Below are 26,399 nucleotides of genomic sequence, written 5' to 3'. Positions count from 1 at the left end.
TAAAATCAAGCTCAAGCCAAATATTAATTATAATGTTTGTTTGAAAATGCAATAACTTCAGAAAAACTAAACCAAAACAAGTTATGAAGAAAAACTCAAAATAAAAAAATATTAAATGATAAAATTAAAAAAAAAAGAGTTGCCAATGGAGGGATGTTCATTGTTGATATGAATAATGTTTTTTGACATTATATTTTTTTTATTGAAATGGGTTTTTTTATTTTTCTTTATTTTTCTATGTTTTTTAACTTAAAAAAATAAAAGAGGTCAATATTTTATTATACTCTTATCACATTACACTATTAATTAGAATAATATTTTTTTATTTGTTTTTTTAATTTTCAATCTATGTTTTGTTTTTCAAATATATAAAAACTCACTTTAAAGTTGTCCTAGGAACAAATTAATTTTTATCTTCCTTTATATCTTTTTAATCAAACATATTTTAGTTTCTTATTTATATCTTCCTTATATTTTAAAACATTAACTAAACATAAACTAAATTATATTTACTAGTTAATATGACTGATAAACATTACACAGTCTTTTTCATGAACATTACGCACATGAGGCACAGTGCTTCTCATACTGTCGTTGGTGTACTTCTAAGCAAAGTAATAGCATTTAATTTGTCAATGGGTAACAAATTGAAGTATTGGCCAACAAATCTGGAATCGACACCAATTTTCTGATGGGCTGGAAGAGGCAAAGAAGAAAACAGATAGGATCATGGAAATATTGCAGGGATACAGCAATGAAGCTTCCCTAAAATCACGACCACTTTCTGTCTGTTTCAGCTTGCCATAAAGGTACGCAATCTACCATCTCTTGTAAGTTGTACCACGATCGATGTTTTTGTTTTCTTCGAACTTTTGCTTAGATTTTACGGCGCAGCCATCCTCCCTCCCTCTCTATCCATATTAGACGAATGAATATACAAAGAATTGGAAAATGTGTTCGGAATTGCAGACGCCTGTGGCGCGCGGTGACCTGAATCCGTGGAGTGGAATTTAATTGGTGACGGCAAAGTTCAATGAATCAGAAAAGCTATGAGATGAGGAAAGCCAGTTACATATTTAAAAATAACATTAAAAGAAAGGTGAATTAACTAAAATGCATGCATATACGGGCTGATATACTTGATGGATAGAACTCCACAATTTATTCCCCCACTTTGGTCCCACCAGAAATTACAAACAAAAGATAGTGGCTTTGAACTTGTTTCGCATACAGGAAATATTAAAACAGGCCACTAAAATCTACAGTACTGTTCCAAAACTCAGTGGAAACAACCACAATATACATGCTGGTCATGGCTTCCGACCTGATATCTCTCTTCTTCCGTACCGCACCTAACTCCATGATATGATGGGCCTTCGTCATCCTCCGAAAGGGTCCTATGCCGCAGTGACATGACAAGCACGGGACGCTTAATGTTAGTCGTCTTTGAATTGTAGGTTGATAATTTATTGGAAGGAGTAAGGAGAGCTGCGACATGAATAGCAAGAACGTCTAGCTTTAGAGTTATTGAAAAAACAACTGCCGTAGAACACATCACAAATTGCAAGCAATTATAGGGGTCCAAGCTTGAGAGTTATTGCAAAAACAAACAGCAAAATATCGATTAATCCTTGTTGAAAAATATAGCGAAAGAAAAAAAAAAAACAATATAATCATGCCTAGAAAACTTGTGTCACTAGGTTAAGTAGTCACATAATAAAAAATATTTATAGTTTTTATTTATCATATAAATGTAACTTATTTGAAGAAACAATTATTGTAAAATTCTTTTGAACGTGGTAGTGGACGCGGCTGCTTGGAAACGCAAGCATTAATTCTAATCATGTCTTGCTTGAACTTGGTTGGAAAATGGGTATTGAGAAAATGGGACATATGTGGCAGAATTGGTACGCCGAAGAAACAATCAATCTTTTCTTCGCAAAACCATTAAATTACTTTCTTGGAAAATGCACGAAAGCAATATTTCTTTGTTCTAATCCAATATTTACTGTGGAACTCCAGCTTTCATGCTATAAATACAAGCTCCATCATCCCCATTATATTGCACTAAAAAAACTAGGGAGAGAAAAAAGAAGAGAGGCCCTTATTGGAGATGAGATCTGCCCCCAACTCAACAGCAGTAGATGGTACTCATGGGGGACTCTGGCATTGGAATTCACCAGTTGTTTACTTCTTTGTCGGTCTGGCGTTCGTGCTGGGGCTAATCACAGTTGCACTGATCATTCTTGCTTGCTCCTACAGAAAATCTTTGTCCAGTTCATCAAGAAGCGAGCCTGAAGATGAAAAACCAGCAAAACATGAGGGAATTCAGGAGGATCTGGAGCCAAAGATTGCTGTAATCATGGCTGGGGATGAGAATCCTACATACTTGCTCAAGCCCGTCGCTTGCAATTGTCCCAGTGAACAAGTTTAGGTTCTCAAGCATCGAGATTCAAATACGAAATGAAGACAGTACCGTCTTTTTGTAGTTCTCTTTAATTTGTTTAGTAGTAATTCTGTTTGTGCTTTTTTTTTTTTCGAATTTTACGGGAATATGTAAAATCACGAGTATAGAAATCAAATGTTGGTAATTAATTATATTCTGGGATTGCTCTGTTTAATGTTTCTTTGATATCATGTTAGTGCAAGAATCAAGCCGTAACTCGTCATATTCGCTGAATCATCCATCTCTTTTCTTCTGAATTCGCTAAAAGAGTTGATGCTAAAGAAAGCTTGCAGGAAGCTCTCAAACATTAGCAAGACAAGGGAAAGAGAACAATATGCAGGGAAATCGTCAACATTTACTAGTGCGTTAGAATGAGTTTGTTTACATTTATTGTTTTTAGAAAATAAAGCAGGCTATTGCTAGAGATGGCTAAGGGAGAAAGGGATGAGTCTGCTACCAAGGACTAGACAAAATAGAAAGAAGAATCCTCTACTGATATTGTCAGTATGCTCTTCTACGGTTCATAATCAGTCAGACATCAAATGACAGCTATCTGACATATTGGTTCCATATATAAGATTCAAGGTTTCACATCTTGATCAGCTTTAATCTATGAGAAACTGGGCTCCAGCTGTATAACCTGAACAGCATATCTTTGTGGCATGAAATGTCCTCTGGGAATTGACATCAACAGGACTATTCCAAGTGTCGTTCTTTTCACGGCTTCAAAGCATGCACGAGGCACAGAATCATAAAATCTGTTCCTCCATAGTAAAAACAAAATCCTGTCCCAGTGTTTCATACAAATTACTGGCAATCAATATAGAAATCCTTGGTATTGCACAATCAAAAGAAAAAGGCAAAAAATAAAATAAAATAAAAATGAATGATAATTAAACAACGAGCCGGCCTCACCTTTTAGTACTTTACTCCCTCGGCGTCTTCGCTCGTAATTTCTCAAAAGTCGGTCTTCAAATTATACTATTTTAATATTGTAGCGTTAGCAAAACTATGGCTGACAGTAGGAATGTTAAATGCGATCTGATTTCTGTATTGGATTAGGTTAACGACAGGCGTGGCGGCTTAAAAACGTATTTTGATGCTGTTAGTGCTAGGAATTAGCCGTGGAAAATTGAACCTGAAAGATCAGCACGAATAGAATAGAAACAAGAGTAAGTGATGAAAAGAGAGTGAGTGGTTCTTTTTGAAACATGGCCTGCAAAAGTCTAAAGAAGAGTGCTTTTCCACATCATCTTTCATCAGTTCGAGCAAAATATTATGCAACAGTACCTCCATTAATCCTTCTAGTGATAGATATGGACCCCCACATCTTTCTGTCTATACACGTTTTGGCCATGCCGGCGTTGCCATGAAATGAACCACTTCATGGAAACGAAACATACATGTCTGGCGAGTCTTGCTGGAAACAGAAACTATGCCGTCGCGTGGATATAAACAAAACCTGCAACCTCCAATTTCTGAGCTTTTTTTTTATCTTCTACCTGATGAAGACTTGGCAGATACAGGTCTTCAATCAATGAAATTTAGTAGTACGACGAGTTTCTCACTGATTCAACTCATCTATGGCCATGTGTGACTACAAGTTCTTGTAAAGGAGACACAAATTTAGGAGTTTTAGAAAGTTTTGTTTAGTTTATTAGTTTTTATCGTTGCTGCTGTGAAGATGATTTTAAAATAGCTAGATTTAATTCTCTTTTTTGTTATCTTTTTTAAAATACCGTCAAGTTAATCGACCATGCATGTTAATTATGTGGGGTCAATTAAATCTCAAAAATATGACTAATGTTACATGGAGGGATGAAATTGATTTTTTAGATAAATTAATGTGATCATTTAAAAAAAAAAGTTTCCATTGTGTCCAAAATGCTAATATTTGTTTTTTAAATCATCCCTTTATTAATGTTTCAGAACATTAAGACTATTTTAGATATAATTTTTAATATTTATTTAAACATGAAAGAATTCTATCAATTATTTAATCCTGGCATGATATTTAATCCTATTTGTGGTACCATTTTAAGTAGATTTTTGTAATTTATCTTCTTTTTTATCCTATGGTATTTATGATCTAACCATATTCATTTCTGGGTTTCTACCCGGCCCGTTACAATTGTATGGGCTGAAATCTAATTAACAAGTCCATAAAGCCCAGAAGATCATAAACGCAAGGAAAACAAGAAAAGGAATTTTGTCATTTTGAAGAAGGTCTAGCAAGTTCGAGACTTTTCAAGAACTAAACGAGACAAGTACAGTTGTCGTGCGGTAACCAGGAAGGAACGTTACATTTTTTTTTAATAACATCTTTTAATATATAAATTTTAAAAAAATTAAATTTTATAATTTATTCCAATTTCTGAGCTTTTTTTTTATCTTCTACCTGATGAAGACTTGGCAGATACAGGTCTTCCATCAATGAAATTTAGTAGTACGACGAGTTTCTCACCGATTCAACTCAACTATGGCCATGTGTGACTACAAGTTCTTGTAAAGGAGACTCAAATTTAGGAGTTTTAGAAAGTTTTGTTTAGTTTATTAGTTTTTATCGTTGCTGCTGTGAAGATGATTTTAAAATAGCTAGATTTAATTCTCTTTTTTGTTATCTTTTTTAAAATACCGTCAAGTTAATGGACCATGCATGTTAATTATGTGGGGTCAATTAAATCTCAAAAATATGACTAATGTTACATGGAGGGATGAAATTGATTTTTTAGATAAATTAATGTGATCATTTAAAAAAAAAGTTTCCATTGTGTCCAAAATGCTAATATTTTTTTTTTAAATCATCCCTTTATTAATGTTTCAGAACATTAAGACTATTTTAGATATAATTTTTAATATTTATTTAAACATGAAAGAATTCTATCAATTATTTAATCCTGGCATGATATTTAATCCTATTTGTGGTACCATTTTAAGTAGATTTTTGTAATTTATCTTCTTTTTTATCCTATGGTATTTATGATCTAACCATATTCATTTCTGGGTTTCTACCCGGCCCGTTACAATTGTATGGGCTGAAATCTAATTAACAAGTCCATAAAGCCCAGAAGATCATAAACGCAAGGAAAACAAGAAAAGGAATTTTGTCATTTTGAAGAAGGTCTAGCAAGTTCGAGACTTTTCAAGAACTAAACGAGACAAGTACAGTTGTCGTGCGGTAACCAGGAAGGAACGTTACATTTTTTTTTTAATAACATCTTTTAATATATAAATTTTTAAAAAATTAAATTTTATAATTTATTTTAATTTGCTTTATATAAATTTATTATAATATATACAAATTAATAGTTTTTTTAAAATATTATTTTTTCAATATTTATTAAAAATTAATAAAAAATTTATTTTAAATAAAATTAAGTTTTTACTTATTATTTAATTTGTTTTTATATCTATCAAAGTGATTGAGTTATATTGAATTAATTTTTACATGATTTAAATTTTTTAAATTAAAAAATATTAATAATAAAAAAATTGATCAGACCTCAGCACAATATAGACTAAATAAATTAATTAATAAAAAAACTAAAAGATAAAGGTGTTTCATTGTACTCATCCTTATATAGTAAGATTCTTTTAAATAATGCTTTGTTTTTTTTTAATTATCATCTTATGACTTTATAATTAAATTAATAGGTTATATTAATTCAAATTTATTTAATATATTATTTTTTTAATATTTATAAAAAAATTTAATATTTATTTTGAGTCAAATAATATTTTTACGAATTAGTTTTTAACCAACTAGATTAATTGAGTTGTATCAGTTAAATTCTCACATAATTTAAATTTTTTATTAAAAAATTATTAATAAAAATTATATATATTTTTTATTTTAAAAAATTAATCCCACTAAAATCATGCATGCATTGTTTTAGGATAGAAAGAATTAAGGGCCGTCGCGGTCAATAATTTAGCCTGCATTGTTTTAGGATAGAAAGAAGTAAGGGCCGTCGCGGTCAATAATTTAGCCGGCGGCAGCAACCTGAGATTTTCGTGTCAGCTCGTTGTCGCATAAGGTCATTTCTCCCTCCAAGGGTAAAATGGTAAAAAATGATTCAGGTAAGGATTCATTGTATGAATTGAAAGGTCCTTGAATTTTGTTGACTTCTTACTTCTGATAAATTCTACAATTAATTGTATGCAATTTCAAATATAATTATGAAATTATATCTAAAAATTAAAATTACTAGAAAGAGTCTAATATATTCTTTTAAATAAAACCACATAGTATCTTAAAATATTGAGATTCAAGCTTGTATTTTTTTTTTATCGTTAATGCTCTAATATTACATCAATTAATTAACTCAATATATACAGAGAGGAAAATACCTAAAGTGCCCAAAAAAGAGAGAAAAACGAGCCCTGCGAAATATCTCTCCAATCTCTGTCTCAAAATATCTACAACTTAATTGATGTTCAATTTAAATTATTTTATTTTAGAGTTATTTTTTCATATAAGCGCGTTTTCTATTATTTTAGTGTTACGTTCAATAATTTCTAGTGTGATAGCATTATATTTTCAATAACATCATAGTAGTATTTACAAATATATATTTTTTTCTATCTAAATGAGTATTCTTGTTAATTATATATGATGCATGGTATAAAATTTAGATTCTTATAACTTAGTTTATTTTTGAATTCATCATTTAGAATATTTTAAGATAATTGATCTAATCAAAACGGTTAAAAACTGAAATAAAAAGCTTCTTGTCAACAATTGATATTGTTGAACCAAAGTGCTAAGAACTTGTCAAGCTAGTGGTTGAAAATCTAGTTATAAATCTTAAATTATTTTTATAAATTTAAATTGATCTGAGTAAAAAAAATTAATCCAATTAAAAAAATATTAATGTAATTAAAAAATCAATTCGGTTTTAAACCGTTCAAAATATGAACATAAACCTATTAAATTTTAATACTAAAACAAACAAGCAACATCAAGAGTTGAAGACATAAACTTTGAATTTTTCTAGCATCTAATCAAAATACCTTCTAAACAAAAGGGAGCATGCATGATACAAATGCTAATCATTTCCAAAAAAAAAAAAAGGTTAAACTGATATATTAATCATTAACATGCACTATATGTTTTGGCATCTAGTTTAAGCATATGGAATCTTCTTCTCAAACGCAAAGGCAATTCTATAGTAACTTAATTTAATTAAGGTTTCCTGTTCCTATATATATAAAAATACATGATACACCTAGCTAGCTATCTCATTTCCCTGCACTTGCAAAACCCTCCATGCATCTCCATCTCTAGAAGAGAAATAAACTGCGACCAAGAATTCAAAGAGATAAACTGAAGAGAGAAAGATCGATGAGGCCTTCAAGTGATTCTACCTCAACCATCAATGTATGGCGTTCTCCAACACCTTACCTGTTTGGCAGCCTAGGCCTGCTGTTAGCAATCATTGCTGTGGCACTGACAGCTTTGGCATGTTCTTACTACAGAAACTCATCATGTGATGAAGAAGAAAAGCCAGCCGCGATGCTCACAAGCATGCCGGTTCTCCATGCAGAGCCAGAGATTGTTGTCGTCATGGCCGGGGAGGACAAGCCAACGTATCTAGCAACACCATTGTGACCAGCTAGTTTAGATTTCTCTTTTCTTGGCTCCATGTCAATGGCCCGTACTATGCTAATATTGTAGTATCTAGCCTTATCTATATATGCTATGACTTGACAAAGTTTTTGTTCAAGTTGTAATTATGGCATTTGTTCTTCAACATTTTCAATTTCAATCAATCTGCTTACCTCTTCTCTTCTTTCATTCCTTTTTTCCTCTCCAGATTCATATATTTTTTCACCAAGTACAGGAAGAAGTTCCTTGTATACTTGGACGGACTATAATAATGTTGACTTATGATTGCTAGCTAAAAATGAAATGAGAAGGTGACAGTTTTTTTAAAATAATTTAGAACAAACCATCGTTCTTTTTTGTGCTTTTAAAGGAAATGGTCTTCAATTTGCAGCAAAATTAATCTCGAATTTAATTACTGAGTTTTGTAATATAAACCCATGATTACTTGAAACTTAAAAGGGATCTAGAAAGATGTTACACCACAAGATACAGACAAGATACAGAAAGGATCTTGGACTTCAATCTTTTCGTTCAAGGTAGAGATAAATTGGAAAAAAAGAGAGAAGAAAACGAAATAAATAAATATATTAGTTTTCTTGATGCGAGACTAGATTCAATGAATCATGGATACACCCTGTTGATTCTTGCTCTATTGTGACTTAAAATTGTTAAGGAGATCATATCCTGAAGTTTAAAAATAAAAATAAAAATTGATGTATTATTAAAGCTTACAGAAAGGATCTTGGACTTCAATCTTTTCGTTCAAGGTAGAGATAAATTGGAAAAAAAGAGAGAAGAAAACGAAATAAATAAATATATTAGTTTTCTTGAAATTTCAATCAATCTGCTTACCTCTTCTCTTCTTTCATTCCTTTTTTCTGTTTCAATCTGCTGACCTCTTCTCTTCTTTCATTCCTTTTTTCAAAAAAAATTAATACATCAATTGCTCCAAAATAGATACTCAAGGTTTTTTTTTATTATTATTATTACTATTTCTTTCAAGGTTACCAAATTTTATTAAATGATGTTTAGCAGCAATACTTGTATACTTGGACGGACTATAATAATGTTGACTTATGATTGCTAACTAAAAATGAAATGAGAAGGTGACAGTTTTTTTAAAATAATTTAGAACAAACCATCGTTCTTTTTTGTGCTTTTAAAGGAAATGGTCTTCAATTTGCAGCAAAATTAATCTCGAATTTAATTACTGAGTTTTGTAATATAAACCCATGATTACTTGAAACTTAAAAGGGATCTAGAAAGATGTTACACCACAAGATACAGACAAGATACAGAAAGGATCTTGGACTTCAATCTTTTCGTTCAAGGTAGAGATAAATTGAAAAAAAAAAGAAATAAATAAATATATTAGTTTTCTTGATGCGAGACTAGATTCAATGAATCATGGATACACCCTGTTGATTCTTGCTCTATTGTGACTTGAACTTGTTAAGGAGATCATATCCTGAAGTTTTTTTCAAAAAATAAAATAAAAATTGATGTATTATTAAAGCTCCCTTATTATTAAGCAAATAATTAACCATGCGGAAAAAAGAAAGAATTTCAGAGAATACAAACCAAAATAAATCTAAAAAAGAAAAAGAAAACAATAGGGAAACAAAAAGAAAAATAATTTAATAAATCAAGTGCTCCAAAATAGATACTCAAGTTTTTTTTTTAATTATCACTACTTCTTTCAAGGTTGCCATATTTTATTAAATGATGTTTAGCAGCAATACGTTTTTGATGTTGTAGTTAAAAATAATTTAATAATCTCTTTATATTAATATTTTTTAACAAAGTACATAATTATATAAAAAAAAATTCATCAAGATTATTTAATTCTCAATCTCTCTCTCTCTCTGTAAGCTAATCATCAGAGTCTAGAAAAAAAAGGGTTTGTGGTAGAAAAATGTGGTAAAATAATAGCACGAGGGGTTGTTAAAGAGGTATTAATTAGATTATGTAATCATTTTTAATTAAAAGCAGCATCAGCTTAAACATTCTGAGAATTATACCCCTTGCTGAAGAACTGACCCTTCATAGTGAACTATGTCGATAGAAAGATCTTCGGCCGCAAAGTCTCGGAGATTTTCTTTTCAGTCACCGGAAAATATAATTGGATAACAAGGCATCTAGACATGTGGAAGCCTTTATCTTCAGGCCCTTTCTACGCCATTCGATCATGCTAGGCAGTTGCCTGCGAGCTGCTGCGTCGAACTACTCGGCAATATATATTATAAGTAACCAAGAGAAAGCCCGGTGGGTTAACATGGTCACCTCATCAATTCCGTCCTTAGACCGAGTCAAGTTTTAAAATACATCAAGAGGGAGTTGAAAACCTGCTTTGATTTTTATTAGAAAATACAAAAAATAATAAATTGATTTAATATTTTTTATAGAAAAATATTGAAATAATGAGTTTCTGAATTGACATGGGCTAAACTGGTTTTAATATGCCCAACTTATTTCTTAAATTATGGCTGTATTTGTTTTAAATAACTTTACTTTGCAATTTTTTTTAATTTAATTAAAAAATTACAGAAATCAACATAAGGATGAAAGACAACGAATAAGATTATCAAGGCTAAATGTCTTCCTTCAATCTAACCATATATCCTTGTTAATATATTTTTTATTCTTTTAACAAGAACATGTTTTTTTTTTTAAACTATAGGCACTCTTTTAAATAAAAAAAATACCATAATCTTAGAAGAAAGTTTTTAATTAAAAAAAACTATCAAAATAATGTTTCAATATTTTGGATTGAAGGAAAAAATAATAATAAATGTGATAAAATCATGCCAAAAATTAAGAAATTTAAAGAATAGAATTTTTCCTTTCATTAAGGATTCATGACCAATTTTATTTTCTTTTATCATATTAGACACATAATAATTGAAAAACAATATTGTTAACACTCTCACAATAAAAATATTTAAGAACTATAGAAAATTAAATAATTCAAATATCATGTTAATTATATTTTTCTTAAATTATATTTAAATTAAAAAAAATTAAAAAAAAAACATGGAAAGGGATCACGCATATGCCAAGGACATTGAGCATGTGCATCGAGTCCCTTTTTATCTTTATTTTTTTAGCTAAAGGGTAGATCACTTTCATTATAATTTTTTTAATAATAAAATAAAAATAAATTATGCATTATTTATTGTAACAAATGACTTATCATTTGCTTCATTGTTTTCTATCTTCTTCATCATTTTTTGGTGTGTTTCTTTTCTTTTTCAAACTTAAAAACTAAAATATAATGAAAATAAAGTTTGGGATAAAAAATAAATTTGAACAAATTCTTGTAACAAAAATCTTACAAAAATTCATGATTTGAATAGGAGTTAAAAAATGATTTAAATTCTTGCCTCATAGAACATATTGGTTCCTGAAATTGTTTTTATAAAAAATAAAATAGTTTTTTTTTAAATTCAAGCATCAATAATAATCTTCTTATAAAAAATAAATTAAAATAAATCACCAAATTTAATTCTAATTCAATACAACCATCAATGATAGTTTTTTTTTTTAAAAAAAAGTTTATTAAACATGATAAAAAAAATTCAAATGACCAAAAAAAGAGTTAAGAGACTTGAGTCCAGAATACTTTAACATTTCCTTTAGTTTTTTTTTTTAATTTTAATTTTATAATATTGGTTAGTATTAGTGGATGTGGCGGCGTGAAAACGCAAAAGGGTTAATAATGGCGTGATGGAAAGAGAGGTAGGTCTATGAACTGTGGATAGTGGGAGACATTTGTGTTCGAACAGTAGCAGTAAGTGCAAAGACTGTCTCGGGTTTGAACATATTCTTCGGATATTCCATGCCGAATCAACTTTGTAAGATTTGCACTCCGAGGGGCAAAGAACAATTAATATTAGGGTCAACATCTTCGAAATGGGTCGAAAGAAGCATAGAGCATAAGTCATGGAACAATTATCATTTCGAAGGCATAGTGATAAATGAAAAATATTATTTTCGAAACATTGTTTGGACATAATTTATTCAGTAAAAAAAACAGTAAAATGTTATACAAATAAGAATTTTATAAAAGAATTTAGACATGTTAAAGTAAGTTGATTTATGACGGGTTGAATTTGATCTAGATAATTTGAGTGTAAGTTGTTTTTTAAAGTATATTTTAATTTTTAAAATTTATTTTTGATACTAAAACATTAAAATAATTAAAAAAAAAATTAAAAAAAAAAATATTAAAATAATTAAAAAAAAAATCTTTTTAGACACAAACAAAACAGAATCTAAATCATAGCAAGCTCTTATAAGTAGAAGACCACAAGTCATTTGCTTTACTGAAAACATAGAACAAGCCATTTACACGACTGGGAAATCAAAGACAGGTCGTCTAGATGATTTTGTTCCTACGCTATTATTTAGCCCGGGCCGCACTATCAACTATCAAGTTGGAGTGGGCTTTGGCCCAATCACATTACAGTTAGATATATTGGTTTTTTTTGTTAAAATATTTTTTTATTTAAAAATATATTGATCTAATATTTTTTTAAATTATTTTTAATGTTATTATATTAAAAAATATATAAAAAAAATATTTTTTTTTATGTGTGATGGTGTTTTTAAGCCTTAAATAAATTTCTAACAAATCAAATTCTTTTAGGAAGAATGCAGGATTAAAATTGAGACACTCACTCCACTCATCGTGTTCTTGCCACTGAGTTCTTGCTTTTCAATTTTGATATAATGCTCAGATGGAATTTCTGAAAAACTAAAATTATAACAAACAAGTGCAAATCATGGATTCAACAATCGATCTTCAGTGTCTTGTTTTGAAACCGAAAACCTCTTGATGCGAATCCTGTAACGAAAGATTTGAACACAGAAGCTACGACTGGCGCTATCACTCTCCATGGTTAGCCTATAGTGAGAAATACTGATCAGTGTTTTGATTTTAATAAGGTATTTTCGGATCTAATTTTATATATCAAAACTACCAGGAACATGACAGCTACCAAGCACACTGAAATTGGCCAGCCACAAGCGTCATCTTTCACTCCAGATTTCCGGCAAGTTTTTGTCGAGTTTCTGATGTAAAAAGAGAGTGATAACACAGTAATCCTGACGTAACAAAGCCACTATCGTTCATTTCCTATCAGCTTTCTTCCATATAAACAAAACTGAAAAGTGTAACGTAAATATTCTGAAAGTAGGATTGTTTCAGATGACGTTAACTTCACTTTTCAACTATGATCCTGTGAGACCAAGAAGAAGCTCTGCTTCATTCTTATCCAAGTGGCTAGAAGTCACTAGCCAGCTTTAAAGGCAGCAAACATGAATTGACCGAACAAAAGCAAGGAGATCTTAGGGAGTCCCCATATTTTTAATTTAGAATATCAATAACCTGTTAGGTACCTCTCTGCAGATTTTGTCTACAAGAGCTGACCTTGCTGTCTGACAAGAAAGAGAATTGAAGGCTTGAAAGGAAAATAACAAGTAGGTAGGCTAGCCTTTAACATGCTTAAGGATAAGGGTCTCGTATTCTTCCAGAACTGAGGAATGGGTTTTTCTGCATTATGGTTACAAGACAGAACTGTTTAAAAATCTTCAAAAAAAAAAAGAGAAAAGAAGACAGAATTGATTAAAAGAGATATGAAATGACCTCACCAGTTCTTCACTAAAAGCTGGTTTCTCATTTAGGTGGATGCTGACAAAATAAATAAAAAAATTATTATTTGTTTTCTATGATTATATGTAGATGCTGACAAAATAAAAAAGATTTTATTATTTGTTTTCTATGATTATATGTAAACCAAGAGAGAACCTCAATTTGTTTCGGGCTCCCTTATTTTATAGCTTCCCACATTGAGTTAGCTATGATAACCTGTATTTTGGTTGTTAAAAAGGGATAGCTTTTAGAAATATATAAAAATATACAGAGAATGAATATGTGATGTCAAAGCTCATTCTAGCTCACCATAAATAGGGATTTTATGCAGTCTTCAGAGTATAATTTTGTTTCACAACTGTGTCTCTCCCTCGCTTCTTTAGCCTTCCAAGATAGATCTAAAGACAGCAAAAAGTAATTCTCTCAGAAAAGCTCAACCAGACTCCCTTCGTCTCTACCCTCAGCATCAGAAATGGATTCATACAAACACATTTTAGGCGCAGAAGGATGCAGCAGCAGCGAATCTGGGTGGACAACGTACCTTGCCTCTCCCGTGCAAGAAGATGAGGATGACGAGGGCAGTTATGATGGTAATAACTACAAGGCTCAGGATGTGAGTAATAATTATCACTATGCTGCTGCTGCTGCTGCTGATGAAGTCAGTGATGACTCAATGGCTTCTGACGCTTCCTCCGGTCCCTATCACCAAAACACCCATGAGAACGGTCATGGAACAGAAAATTTTAAGCACAACAAGGGTGGTCATTTCAACCTCCAATCTTCCTCACCCAAAAAAACGGGGCGGAAGGACAAGAAGGGTGACAAAAACAGTGCTAAAAAGAGCCGGAAACTTGATACTCACAGAAAACGCTAGTGGTCCTATTAGCAGAGAGCAAGATTCTTAAAACTCGACGTCACAGACAGATGAGAACATGTAATTTTTCTCATAAATGTTCTTAAAGAGAGGAAACATAGTCCAGATATTTTCTATCCAAAACTTTTATGTTCCAGATTCACTGCTTTCATGAAATAAATTGTGAGGCTGCAGAGTAAAGAGAAACAAAATATAGGAACCATTTCTCATTTAATCATTCTTATCAGCGCAGAGAACAAAGTTTATAAATATGATTTACTGACAGTGTTGACTGCAAAAGCACATGTTGATCATTGCATTAAAAAGTCATTTCATTTTGATACTGCAGCGACCTATGAGATTAATGAGCATATGCAGTGTACAGTGTCTGAGGGGTAAGAGGTTGAGCACATTCTGATGTATAAAAATGAAATGCAGTTTTTACATATGAGCATATGCGCGCTTGGAAATGAATTAAGTATTAGTCAACAGCTTGTGCTCTTCTGGGAAAAACTAAGTTCCTTTGTCTTTTTTCCCTTGGGCAGGAGGAAAGCGAAGAGAAGATCAGCACAGAAACAAAATGCGAGTACTGAATATTGATTTGGTTGATTGAGGTTCAAGAATAAAATGATTCCATATTAGTTTACAAGAAAACATTACTTTGGCAGCAGAAACTTAAAGATATAGTGCATTGTATATTGCGTCCATTATGTCTTTGTGTGCGCATGCTATGAATCAACAGGGTATGTTGTGCTGGAAAGAAGAGTGATCAACCTAGAAAGACAAACGCCAACCATGGTGAGCAACAAGCACATTCTAGTGACAGAATAATGGCACCAATCTGCAAGCGAGGGGGGTACAAGCGCAACAGCTAGGAAACTGCAGAGCATGGGCTGTGCCTCAAAAGCAAAACAACATTACAAAAAGCACTCCATAAAATCTGGCATCATTGGTTTAAAAATAAAACATGTATTCAGGAAGCCTCTACTCTTCAAATGAAAACAAAGAGCAAAATATATAAAATTAGCATATTTTATGAAAGACAGACAAGAACAAAACGAATATATATATATATATACATGAAAACACTAAAGAGCTGTTAGCACCGCTAATTAAAAGACAAGAGACTTAATCAAGTTCACTGCTCCTCATCACCAATAATACAAAGGGTTGCAATCACTTTTACATAAAGTTTTGTCCTCCAGTTTATGGCATTTAATCAACTTTTTTTCTCAACAGCACGTCAACAGAATGCAGCTGTAGAAAATAAAAGTCAACGAAGTGAATATCTGTCCTTCCTTCCCTTAAGCTTGGACTATATGACTAAATGAAAAGGGCAATCATCCCTTGCATTCAATTATTGAATTGTAGCATGCCAAGGAATCTTCTGTATTGGGGAAAATGATATAGTTAATAATTGTAGTAATAATGCAAATGAACATATAATTGGGGCAACACACAACCTTCTTCATTATAATTATAGAAGCGATAACCGACTATTGTACTATTACTTCTAGATCATTAGCATAACTTTTCTGTTTCTGAAAAAAACCAGATGCAAGAGATGTTTCAAGATAAGATTGTTACTTCGTAAAAGGTTAGCACGGGTTTAATTGGATAAATGATGACAGAATTCAAGTGATAGTTGCAGCATTGAATATATACATTTTGCTTGCCTATAGTCATTACAAAAACAGCCAAACCCTGAGTTTCATCCCCTCAAAATGCCTTTTTTGATCAACAACTACCACACATACGGGTTATTTTATGTCTTTTATTTGAATAATTTCAAAATTCATCACGTATTCAATAACTCAATTATCTAAATAATCATAGTATTAAGGTGAATGAATATGTTTTAACTGGACGCCAGTTTAGAATTTCAGAACCTGACTACAAAAGACATCCCTGCTATTAAATAAGGTAGAAGATTTACACGATCCCCCATCATCTGGTGGTTGGCTCTCCTCTGTTCTTATAGAAGGCAACCAAATCTAGGACCTCATGTAAAAATTAGGCACAACAAATTCAAATGTAAAGTTGAAAAGTATAAACCAACATCAAGTGGACGGCAATATTGTAAAGTAAATATATTGTTGGTGAAGAGCAAATAAAGAAAATAACACCAAAAGAGAAATTATTGTTCAAACATCTGATTTCATACTCTTATTGCTCAAAAGCACCATTAAATATCTCTTTAAAATGAAATGGGGCTACAAGCTTGGATGAGGAATCCGGTGAAAATAAAATACAAAAGCAGAACTGCCAAGAAAAACCACAACATATAAAAGTAAGACAGTCTAAATACTCAATTGGATTTGATGAACCTGGTTGAGAAAAATTTCATGAAAAAAGGGTGATGCAAGTTCTACCCAGAATAGAGTCCAGAGCAGAAGTTATTGTCTTATTGAAAGTCTTAATTAAGCTTGATAGCACCAGGAAAAGGTTTAATTCTTCAACTGCCTTGCAATCTTGAACCATTCAGTATGGAAAGATCCTTCCACATCGACCCTTTCATATGTATGAGCACCAAAATAATCTCGTTGAGCTTGGACCAAATTAGCTGGCAACCTTTCCCTCCGGTAAGTGTCAAAATAAGCCAGACTGGATGACATACCAGGAATGCTAATACCTGAGTTGATTGCAAGACATACAACCCTGCGCCAGGCAGACTGGCGCTCAATGATTTCCTTTGCAAACTCTGGATCCACTAGAAGGTTGGCAAGATCAGGATTCCTATCATATGCCTTCTTGATTCTGTCCAGAAATATTGCTCGAATAATACAACCACCCTTCCAAATCCTAGCCAGTTCTCCCAATTCCAAGTCCCATCCCTTCTCAATACTCTTTGCACGGATCAAATTCATCCCCTGTGCATAACTACAAATCTTGGATGCATAAAGAGCTTGCCTGACATCATCGATCAACTGCTTCTTATCCACCACTTGATCAGTCAAAATATCCCCAAAGCCACCTGCTTTGAAGACTTTAGCAGCTTCAACTCGTTCCTCCTTTAAACCACTTAGGAACCTTGCATCCAAAGAAGAGGCAATTGTAGGAGCTGCAACTGATAGATCAGCAGCTTGCTGCACAGTCCACTTACCTGTACCCTTCATGCCAGTTTTGTCCAAAACCTTGTCAACCAAATATCCTTCTCCCTTATCATCTTTAATTCCAAATATATCTGCAGTGATTTCAACCAAGAAGCTCAGAAGCTCACCCTTGTTCCATTCTGAAAAAACACTATGGAGTTCATCATTCGACAACTTTCCAACTGATTTTAGTACATCATATGCTTCAGCAATCAACTGCATATCACCATATTCAATTCCATTATGAACCATCTTGACAAAATTACAAGACCCACCTTTGCCAATGTAAGTCACACAGGGGCCACTATCAGGAACTTGAGCTGCTACTTTAAGGAGAATGTCTTCAATGTACTTGAAAGCCTCAAAGGAACCTCCAGGCATCAAAGAAGGCCCATTACGTGCACCCTCTTCACCACCTGAAACTCCCATTCCAAGGTAGAGCAAGCCCAATTCAGCCATAGCCTTTTCTCTCCTCTCAGTGTTCTCATACCACTCATTTCCACCATCAATGATACAATCACCCTTCTCCAGGTAGGCAGAAAGAGTCTTTATGGTTTGGTCAACAGGTGACCCTGCCTTAACAAGCATAATTATCACTCGAGGCTTTTGGATTGACTTCACAAAAGATTCAGGATCATGGAAGCCATATAAGGGAAGATCTCCCTCTTTTTTAGCCCTCACAACAGTCTCATCAACTTTGGAGGTAGTCCGATTATAAACAGAAATGGGGAAACCTTTCTCTGCGATATTAAGGGCCAGATTCTGGCCCATGACAGCCAGACCAGCAAGGCCTATTCTTGTTGGTTTGGGGGGAGCAGCCATAGTTACCCTGTCCAAAATGATCACTAATGAGATATTTTGTGAAAAACTAAAAATATATCAAGAATGTTACTGAAAAAACAATTTAACAGATTAGATTCTTAAACAAAGGTTAGCAAATATATTCCCTTCACATTCCTTTGAATATTGTTTCAATTTTTGGGCATATTGGAAGACCTAAAGTTAGAGATCACAAATTAATAACAAGAAGATCTTCACATGACACTTAAATTCAAGCCGACATTCAGAAGGTCATGATTACCAATAAAACAATTAATCAATCAGATTAATATGAATGCAATCAACTTTACACAAATGCTAAGCAGTTCGACAAGAATCTGATAAGCTCATCACCAAAGAAACCATGAAAAGTTAGACTTTTCAAACTGTACTTTGATCACAACAAAACCAGATTCACATGCACGATCATAGAGAGAAGTCCAAATCCCAGATCACCAATTCCTTAATAAACCCCGGAAACATTATAAAAAAAAAACCAAAAACAAAAACTGGAGCCTAATATGAGTTGTTATGAACTAAATCTTGACAGCTATGGAAACCCTAATGATTTGTCTTTTCTCACTAGGATCTCTAAAGCAAACAAATAGAAGAAAAAAACCCACTAAAAAATATCCCATCTTCATAAAACAAAAAATAAAAAGCACACACCTTGGAAATGGATTCTGGAGAAACTAAAGAAAACCCAAGAAAATCAAAGATCTGGGAATTGAAGAGGCAGGAGAGATTAGTTGTTGTAACAACAACAATAATAATTAATGCTAAAAACAGAAGAAATACAGTGAAAGGTACATATGAGTTGTAGTTGCTTACAGTGCACAGATCAGTAAGGAAGAAAGGGACTAGTTAGAAGGAAACAATAACAACTGGTGATGATCTCTTCGTTTGTCTGGATTTATAAGCGGGTCAAATTTGGCCATCAAAATAGTATTCTATTTTGGTTGGTACTTGGCATTGGTAGGTAAGAACTGGGAGGTGGTCTAAATGTGACCGTTGCTTCGATTTTGCAACCTTTCCCATGCACCCAATTTTTAGATGTGCTGTGTGATGGGCTACCTAATTTGACGATGATCATATTTTAAGTGCCCTTCTTGTTCTGTGATCCATGGAAGAATGAACCAACTCTTTTATTTCTTTTTCTAAAGGAATAAAAGGGTTGAACTTTCAAGAATGCCATGAATTGTAAGTTGACACTTGATTATTATTATTTTTTTGTGAAAAAAAAGGCCCGAGTGTGTTTGTAAAAAACAAAAGGGAAATTCAAACTCGAGTTTCCACCTAACAATCTACGAAAGTGTTTGTTCGTGCTGCAATTCAACTTGTTTTCATGAAAGTTTAAATTTATTTTTTTAATATTTTTAAATTATTTTAATACGCTATCACATTTCTAAAAACTTCTAAATCTTAAATCTTTTGGAAATCAAAATTGAAAATACACAAAAAAAATAAAAATCGAAATTATTTGTGAAAGACAACTATTTGTATTGTACATGTACCTGAAGATCAAAGGTAAACCCAGCCACCTTTGACTCATAATTCACATTAGAGACCTTATTAAAAATACATTATGTTTACAAGGTTAATAGAATATTACAAAACACTTCTAGCATGCTGCCTCCATATCTTCTTGGAGGCACATATACAATTTATTCAATGCATGCATAATACTTTTAGTTTTTTAATTCTTGTTTTCTTAATTATCAAAAAGAAAATATTTTTTCAAACATTATTTTAACCTTCATCTTTTTATTTGAATTTTGCGTTTGATACAACAAGTATTGAACACAATTAAGATAGATATTTGTTAAGTGATTATAATATATAGATATTTTTAATTATTTTATTATTAATTACACATGTGAGTAGTAAACATATCATATTTCAAGTAATTGACAAAAAATGAGATGCTTAAGTTAATAATGTAAGTTTTTAAATTAATAATGTAAGTTTTTAAATAAAAAATAATGTTTATCATTAGAAACCCTCGCATGCATATATAAAAACCCATATATTTCTTCAATGTTAAAATTGATCATAAATGTAGTATTTGTCATTAGAGTATTAAATTTTGATATATATAATAAATTATATTAATTCATATCATTATTTTTTTTTGTTAATGGGTCAATCTATATTATTTTTTTTTATTTTTTTGAGATAATTATTAAAAATATCATGGCATGTGAATATTTTGCATATTCACTTTTAAAGAATTATATTTATATTTTCAATGCAAACAAAAATATGTTATTGTATGTATTAACAACCCTCTCTTTGGCATTTTGTGGAACATTGCAAATGAAAGCCGTAATAAATAACATCAATCAGGATTGTTTCTCACCACAGTTTCTCGTGCCCTTTCTTGTTATTTTGCAAAGCCATACTCAATCCCATCACAAAATCGACCATCGTCAGCCATCAACAGCGGTCTCTCCGCTATCTCGAGCCTCCACATCGGCACTAGCAGTCACACCCCCATACATTGCTGCCCATGACACATAAATGACGACGACAACAGCAATAATTAACGATCACAGCAGCTGATGTGAGTTCATCGTCATGTAATATCATCTCCTTTACCTCTTCGATCTTTTTATGTGTCTACCTGTGGATTCTGGCGGCAAACCGCGGTGGCGCTTGGGATTGTTAGAGGTATGCGCGATGGTAGATTTGGTTGGTTGCATGAAAGATCTTGGAGGAGCATGGTTGAAGCATCAGCAACAGCGACGACCATCGTGACAGAAACCATAGCTACAAGTATCAATGACAGCCACCACCACCAACAACATCGTCGGCTACAGGAGCGAAAAGTAAGTCACAACAAAATGGGTTTGCTGGGCTTTTCCACATTGACGATGGATGAGGCAGTTCTTGGAGTGTTGCAACTTCGTAAAGTTATGTTTGGAAAACGTGCTGTTTTTTTAAATTTTGTATAAAATTAAATTTTTTATATATTTTTATATATTAATATTAAAAATAACTTTTAAAAAACTAAAAAATTATTTTAATATATTTCTAAACAAAAAATATTTTAAACTACAACCGCTATTAAAATCTTAAATACACCCTAAATAAATTCCAATTAAAACACTACGTCTATTAACATATTAATTTAAAATTAATATTAATGATAGTTATTTTTAATAATTAATAAATTTTATTAACTTGGTCATTTAAATTTTAATAATGATACATAAAATTTAAATGATTAACATTAATATAATTAATAGGCTAGTATCTATTATTAAATTAATTTAAATATTTTAAATATATTTGGTAATTGATATTTTTATTGAGTATATATATATAAATGGCATGTATTTATGATGGAATGTATACAAACAGTGAAGCACCTGCGTTTCTTACTCGATTTTTTTACTATATAGTATAATAATAGAAGAAAAGTAACCTTCATATAGACAAATAATTTCCAGGTCAGCAATTTACAAGCAGATTTCAACAAGTGTCCAACAAACATATAGAACAATGCCAAGCAACCTCCAAAGTACATAAGCGCGTGTCTATGGCATAGTTCTTGAGGTGGAAGCCGCTAGGCTCAAATGAAAACATTTGCAGATTTATTAAAGCAATAAAAAGTTGCGCAGAGGGTAGCCCCCAAGATGTTCCATAAAAGAGCAGAATCAAGAAGTAGCAGAACTCAATGAAAGAACTGCGCCAGATGGCATGATAGAAGCATACTACTAGCCGTGTCAGCATGTCACGTTTCTTAATTGCTGAAGTGTAATGTTTCTACTGGTTGTTATTGATTTAGCTTTTAATTCATTGTAGGGTGTATTGTACTGGATCTTCCGTGGGAGTGAAATAGTTGGGCACTCTCCTCTTGGTCTAACGAGTGACCAGTATAGGGAGCAATAGTTTCCAAGAAAGGCATGAAAACAATGTATTGAAGTCTTTCTAATTCCTAAGGCTGGCCTTTATGCTATTTGCTTGAGCTGGATAAGATTCCAAATTCAAATATGGAATCTGTCAAAATATTTTGAATCCATTTAAATAGATTTCAACTCCAGAATGAAACAGAAAAAGAAAATATAGTAAGACGAGGAAGCTTGGTAAGAAGGTTCTTGCATGAATCATATAATCATAAAATATTGTAAGACGAGAAAGCTTAGTAAGAAGGTTCTTGCATGAATCATATAATCATAAAATATAGTAAGAAGGTTCTCGCATGAATCATATAATCATAAAATATAGTAAGACGAGGAAGCTTAGTAAGAAGGTTCTTGCATGAATCATATAATCATAACAAACTTGGGTGGGGAGACGGGGAGATCATTAATGAATTTTAGCTTGGTGCAAGAAAAGATGTTAACTTTTTGATGCAGCTGGCTTTTCTAGACATGAACAGTGATGAGTTCTCAAGTAATGACATGATATTATTAGATGGGAATTAGGCCTTGGATTAGTCCAGTAAATGCTTCTATGAAGTAATAAGATAAATCTGGGTCTAACGACCAGAACTAATTAGCTTTTTTAAATTACAATAACATGAAATTCAATTGTTAAACCAAACTTAAATTTCCAAATTTAAATTTTTACAGGTGATTCTATAAATAATAAATGAACCATTGAATTTTTCAAGATATTATAATTTTATTATTTTTTCTATATTGTTTTGGATTTTATGTTTTAACCCGGAATTTATATTTACTTCTTTTAGGATTTCAGATTCCTAATGGTTTTCTCAATTGTTTTCTAGTATATGTATGGTTTTGTGATCTATTTAAAGATGTTGTAAATCTACATATATTCTGAGTTTGAGAATAAAATTATAAATTTAGAGTTCACATTTATAACTCTCTTCACTCATTAAATCTTGTAAGTCTCCTTTTCTTGCGATTTTATGTTGTTACTATCCTACCTTGCTTCCGTCCGCATCACTTTCACTTCCATGTCTCCCCTTAGAAAGCATTGTTGTTCATATTTAGCTTCCTCTGCTTCGGATGAAGAATTTTGCACTGCCCTAATAGAACTCCATACTAGATCTGTCCCCAAGTGCACAAGAATTTGAATTAAAATTATGTATACAAAACCTCCCTTGTAACTAAATTGGGGGTATTACTCTAGAAAACTTGATTGTCCTGTTTTTAACGAAGTTCATTATCAAATCAAGCCCCATGTCCTGTTTCAAATGTCATTGTGGCATGATTAACTACTACCCAGTTCAGTAAAGCTAGGATATAAGAACAGCCATGCTCCAACAAAGAACTATAATAAATAGCATTCCAGATAATAAATAAGTGATATAACATGTCAAAATACTCCATTTCATAGAGAAATATGTGAATCACTGGTGTTCGTCGAAAATATTTCATTCAAAAGAATCATTTCTGAGCGCAGAAAAACCAGTTTGGTTGGACACAGAACTTTGAAAAGTTACAACTAATGATTGGATCCAAAATTATGAAATATAGAAGCAATTCAGTATGAACACTTACAGCTCGTTTCTGTCTACCTGGCCAGTAATGGATCACGAGCGGTGTTCGTCTAAAGACCAAAATTGCACATCTGAACAAATTCCATATCATTGTCTACATATTTAGTCCAGAGATTCTTGTACTGGTTCATAGCAATGTCAAGCCAAGGTTTCATGTTTCCATTGTAATGAATGACAGCAGCGTTGCTGATCTCATCCATGCTAATACTTGGATTATATCCGAGACCAAGCACGTGCCAGGATTTGTCCAGTGACTTTGTCCTGGAGTAGAAGGTAATCAAGCCAGGTGGGAGAGTACCCAGTTTCCAAAGAGTACGATCCTCATTCTGTGATCAGAATTTACAGTATTACTTTTGTGGCTAATGAAAAGGAAGATCTGCAAGGAATAAGTTGGAAAGGAAGCAAAGATGCACTTACCAGGCTCTGCCAATAATGATAGTGCTCTGTGCATTTCTCACGCCTCCACGCATCAAGATCAAATATATTCATCCCAAAAGCCCAAGCACAAGCCTTGGGGTTGAACTTCTCCTTAATCAAAGGATGTGAAAAGTTCAGATACTGTGCATAACGATGAAATGACCCGAAGCAAGTCTCAACAGCTCCATTCACCTTACCATCCAGATCAACCTTCCACAACCCAGTCAAATCCTTCTGAACAACAACATCATCGTCCAAAAACAGAATCTTATGCAGCTTAGGATACATCTCAGGCAAATAAAACCGAAGATGATTCAACATTGACATATATTTAGGGTTCCTAAACTTCATATTACTCCCATCTTTGGTAGCATTCTCTGCCTGATTCTCAAAATAAAACTTCTGCATATTAGCGCTCTCAAGCTGCTTCAAAACCGGCACATACGATGAATTCAGAAAACTAAAGTCCTCCACTGCGTTAATCTCCACATGCGCACCACCTTCCACAGGCCGCATCCTAAACCAAACCTTCATAGCTGCAACATTCATCTTATCCGTAACCACATGAAAAACATGTTTCCAAGGCTCCTCCGCATTCTTCACCACAGATCTAATCACAACCGAAACCGCAATCACATTATCCGAAAAAATCGCATAATGATACAAACTCGGATCCTCAAACTCCGCCTTATACCCTTCCTCCTTGTACTTCTCCGGATGGGCAATCCTCTCCCCCACAAGCCTCATTGCCAAACAATGCAAACTCTTCGGCACCGACTTGGCAGAAATCAAGCTAGCAAACGCTCCATTCTTCTTCGCCTTGATCAACAACTCATTAACCGCAAAAATTGTATCCTTCAACTTCTGAATCTTTATCTGATTATCATAACTCTCCTTCGCTTCCGCAATCATTAACCTCGCAACTTTCACTTTCTCCTTTACTTCCTTCTCAAATTGCCTTAAAACATCCTCATCTACATCACTACCCGGCTCGAAAAGCGAGGATTTATAACTCGGTTTCAGCGGTAAATCCGTTAAATTCTTATCTAATTCATCAAACATTCTTAACTGCCTAGAAATATCAAGCTTCAGCTTTCTCGCATACGCGGCGTATGCATTAACTAACGTCATGTGATCATTTGCTTGCTTATATATCAAATCTAATCGTGTTTTCAACGGATCTGATTTGATCGCCAAAAAAGTGCGTTGCACGTAAGCATTTCCGCTACTAGGCAGTGACTGTGTGGCATTTCAGTTCAACATTCAGAGAAAAACAAAAGCAACAGTCAACGAAGATGATGATTAATTGTTACCGTAGAGAAACAGAATTAGAGTGAGATTCTTGAAACTTACGGGGTGGTGGTGAGGGTGAGGGGAGAAGAGAGCAGAGAGAGTGGCGAGGAATAGAAGAGTGAACGTGGCGGAGATGAAGATCCGGTGAGAGAAAAAGGCACGTAATCCACCATTGATGCCGCCGCTGCCTCCCCCTCGGATTCCTCGGACGGCCACCGCCATCGATGGATTTTAATAAGGATCTGAATTATTATTTTTTTTGTATAATTTATTTTGTGTATGGTTTTCTAGGTAGAGCTTGGAGCTGAAGGCTGAAGCTGGATCGCTGAAGGTTGAAAGAGAAAAAGAAGTTTCCGTTCATACCCAAAACGGAATCTGTCTGGTTTATTTTAAGTGACGCGTCGGCGTCGGTGTTAATATTTTATTATTTGTGATGAAGACTTTGGGTTTTTGGCCATAAATGTGACCGAAAGTATTGTAGGGTAAACTTACATTTTAACCCTATAGATTATTCAATGTTTTATTTCCATCCTTATAATTTAAAGCCATTCAATGTTTCCTCATAGCCTTAAAATAGCTTGCTTTGCAAATTTAGTTTTTGAGTTGTTCTTCGTAGGATATTAGGAGTTTTTATAAAAATATTACAGCACAAAATTATTAAATGAATTTAGCTTCTCATTTGCAATCATTGATGAAGCAAATAAAATTTTTATAACTATAATTTTGCTATTAAATATGAAAGGTC

The 26,399-nt window shown here is 32.7% G+C and overlaps 4 protein-coding genes and 1 long non-coding RNA gene across 10 annotated transcripts; 2 read left to right on the top strand and 3 right to left on the bottom strand.

Moving 5' to 3' along the window:
- The first annotated feature begins 2,113 nt into the window (after positions 1-2,113).
- LOC105123509 (protein GLUTAMINE DUMPER 4-like) lies at positions 2,114-2,434 on the top strand. The gene has a single exon (XM_011023142.1). It carries the CDS (start codon positions 2,114-2,116, stop codon positions 2,432-2,434), a length of 321 nt encoding a protein of 106 aa, XP_011021444.1.
- Positions 2,435-2,783: 349 nt separating this feature from the next.
- LOC105123306 (uncharacterized) lies at positions 2,784-3,555 on the bottom strand. Its single transcript, XR_841830.1, has 2 exons — positions 3,362-3,555; positions 2,784-3,231 (listed from the first exon to the last, which is right to left on the bottom strand). It is a non-coding gene; the product is annotated as an uncharacterized LOC105123306 (long non-coding RNA).
- A 10,391-nt stretch (positions 3,556-13,946) lies between these two features.
- LOC105123304 (uncharacterized) lies at positions 13,947-16,799 on the top strand. The gene has a single exon (XM_011022837.1). It carries the CDS (start codon positions 14,180-14,182, stop codon positions 14,579-14,581), a length of 402 nt encoding a protein of 133 aa, XP_011021139.1. The 5' UTR covers positions 13,947-14,179; the 3' UTR covers positions 14,582-16,799.
- LOC105123305 (6-phosphogluconate dehydrogenase, decarboxylating 3) lies at positions 16,681-19,597 on the bottom strand. Of its 2 annotated transcripts, XM_011022838.1 has the most exons (3): positions 19,303-19,592; positions 19,141-19,191; positions 16,681-18,481 (listed from the first exon to the last, which is right to left on the bottom strand). In XM_011022838.1, exon 3 carries the CDS (start codon positions 18,472-18,474, stop codon positions 17,008-17,010), a length of 1,467 nt encoding a protein of 488 aa, XP_011021140.1. In that variant the 5' UTR covers positions 18,475-18,481; positions 19,141-19,191; positions 19,303-19,592; the 3' UTR covers positions 16,681-17,007. The 2 variants fall into 2 exon arrangements, with proteins under 2 accessions (XP_011021140.1, XP_011021141.1); XM_011022839.1 differs by lacking the exon at positions 19,141-19,191 and having other exon boundaries at positions 19,303-19,597.
- Positions 19,598-23,445: 3,848 nt separating this feature from the next.
- Positions 23,446-26,063, bottom strand: LOC105123303 (probable galacturonosyltransferase 9). 5 transcript variants are annotated; one of them, XM_011022835.1, is made up of 4 exons: positions 25,715-26,063; positions 24,362-25,600; positions 23,963-24,270; positions 23,446-23,492 (listed from the first exon to the last, which is right to left on the bottom strand). In XM_011022835.1, the coding sequence occupies exons 1-3, from the start codon at positions 25,874-25,876 to the stop codon at positions 23,995-23,997; spliced, it is 1,677 nt and encodes a 558-aa protein (XP_011021137.1). In that variant the 5' UTR covers positions 25,877-26,063; the 3' UTR covers positions 23,446-23,492; positions 23,963-23,994. The 5 variants fall into 5 exon arrangements, with proteins under 5 accessions (XP_011021137.1, XP_011021134.1, XP_011021138.1 ...); XM_011022832.1 differs by having other exon boundaries at positions 23,946-24,270; positions 25,715-26,062; XM_011022836.1 differs by lacking the exon at positions 23,446-23,492 and adding an exon at positions 23,584-23,837.
- Between the last annotated feature and the right edge of the window lie 336 nt (positions 26,064-26,399).

The sequence above is a fragment of the Populus euphratica genome, unplaced genomic scaffold (genome assembly GCF_000495115.2).
Source record: "Populus euphratica unplaced genomic scaffold, PopEup_1.0 scaffold10.1, whole genome shotgun sequence".
NCBI lineage: Eukaryota > Viridiplantae > Streptophyta > Magnoliopsida > Malpighiales > Salicaceae > Populus > Populus euphratica.
The sequence above is the reverse complement of the archived record's forward strand: the minus strand, read 5'-3'. Positions and strand labels throughout refer to the sequence as shown.

Coding starts and splice junctions, on each gene's coding strand:
- LOC105123509 (XM_011023142.1), top strand. CDS start 2,114: ATGAGATCTGCCCCCAACTCAACAGCAGTAGATGGTACTCATGGGGGA.
- LOC105123304 (XM_011022837.1), top strand. CDS start 14,180: ATGGATTCATACAAACACATTTTAGGCGCAGAAGGATGCAGCAGCAGC.
- LOC105123305 (XM_011022839.1), bottom strand. CDS start 18,474: ATGGCTGCTCCCCCCAAACCAACAAGAATAGGCCTTGCTGGTCTGGCT.
- LOC105123303 (XM_011022835.1), bottom strand. CDS start 25,876: ATGGCGGTGGCCGTCCGAGGAATCCGAGGGGGAGGCAGCGGCGGCATC. Junction 25,601..25,714: donor CTCACCCTCACCACCACCCC/GTAAGTTTCAAG, acceptor AATGCCACACAG/TCACTGCCTAGTAGCGGAAA. Junction 24,271..24,361: donor ATCATTATTGGCAGAGCCTG/GTAAGTGCATCT, acceptor TTCTGATCACAG/AATGAGGATCGTACTCTTTG.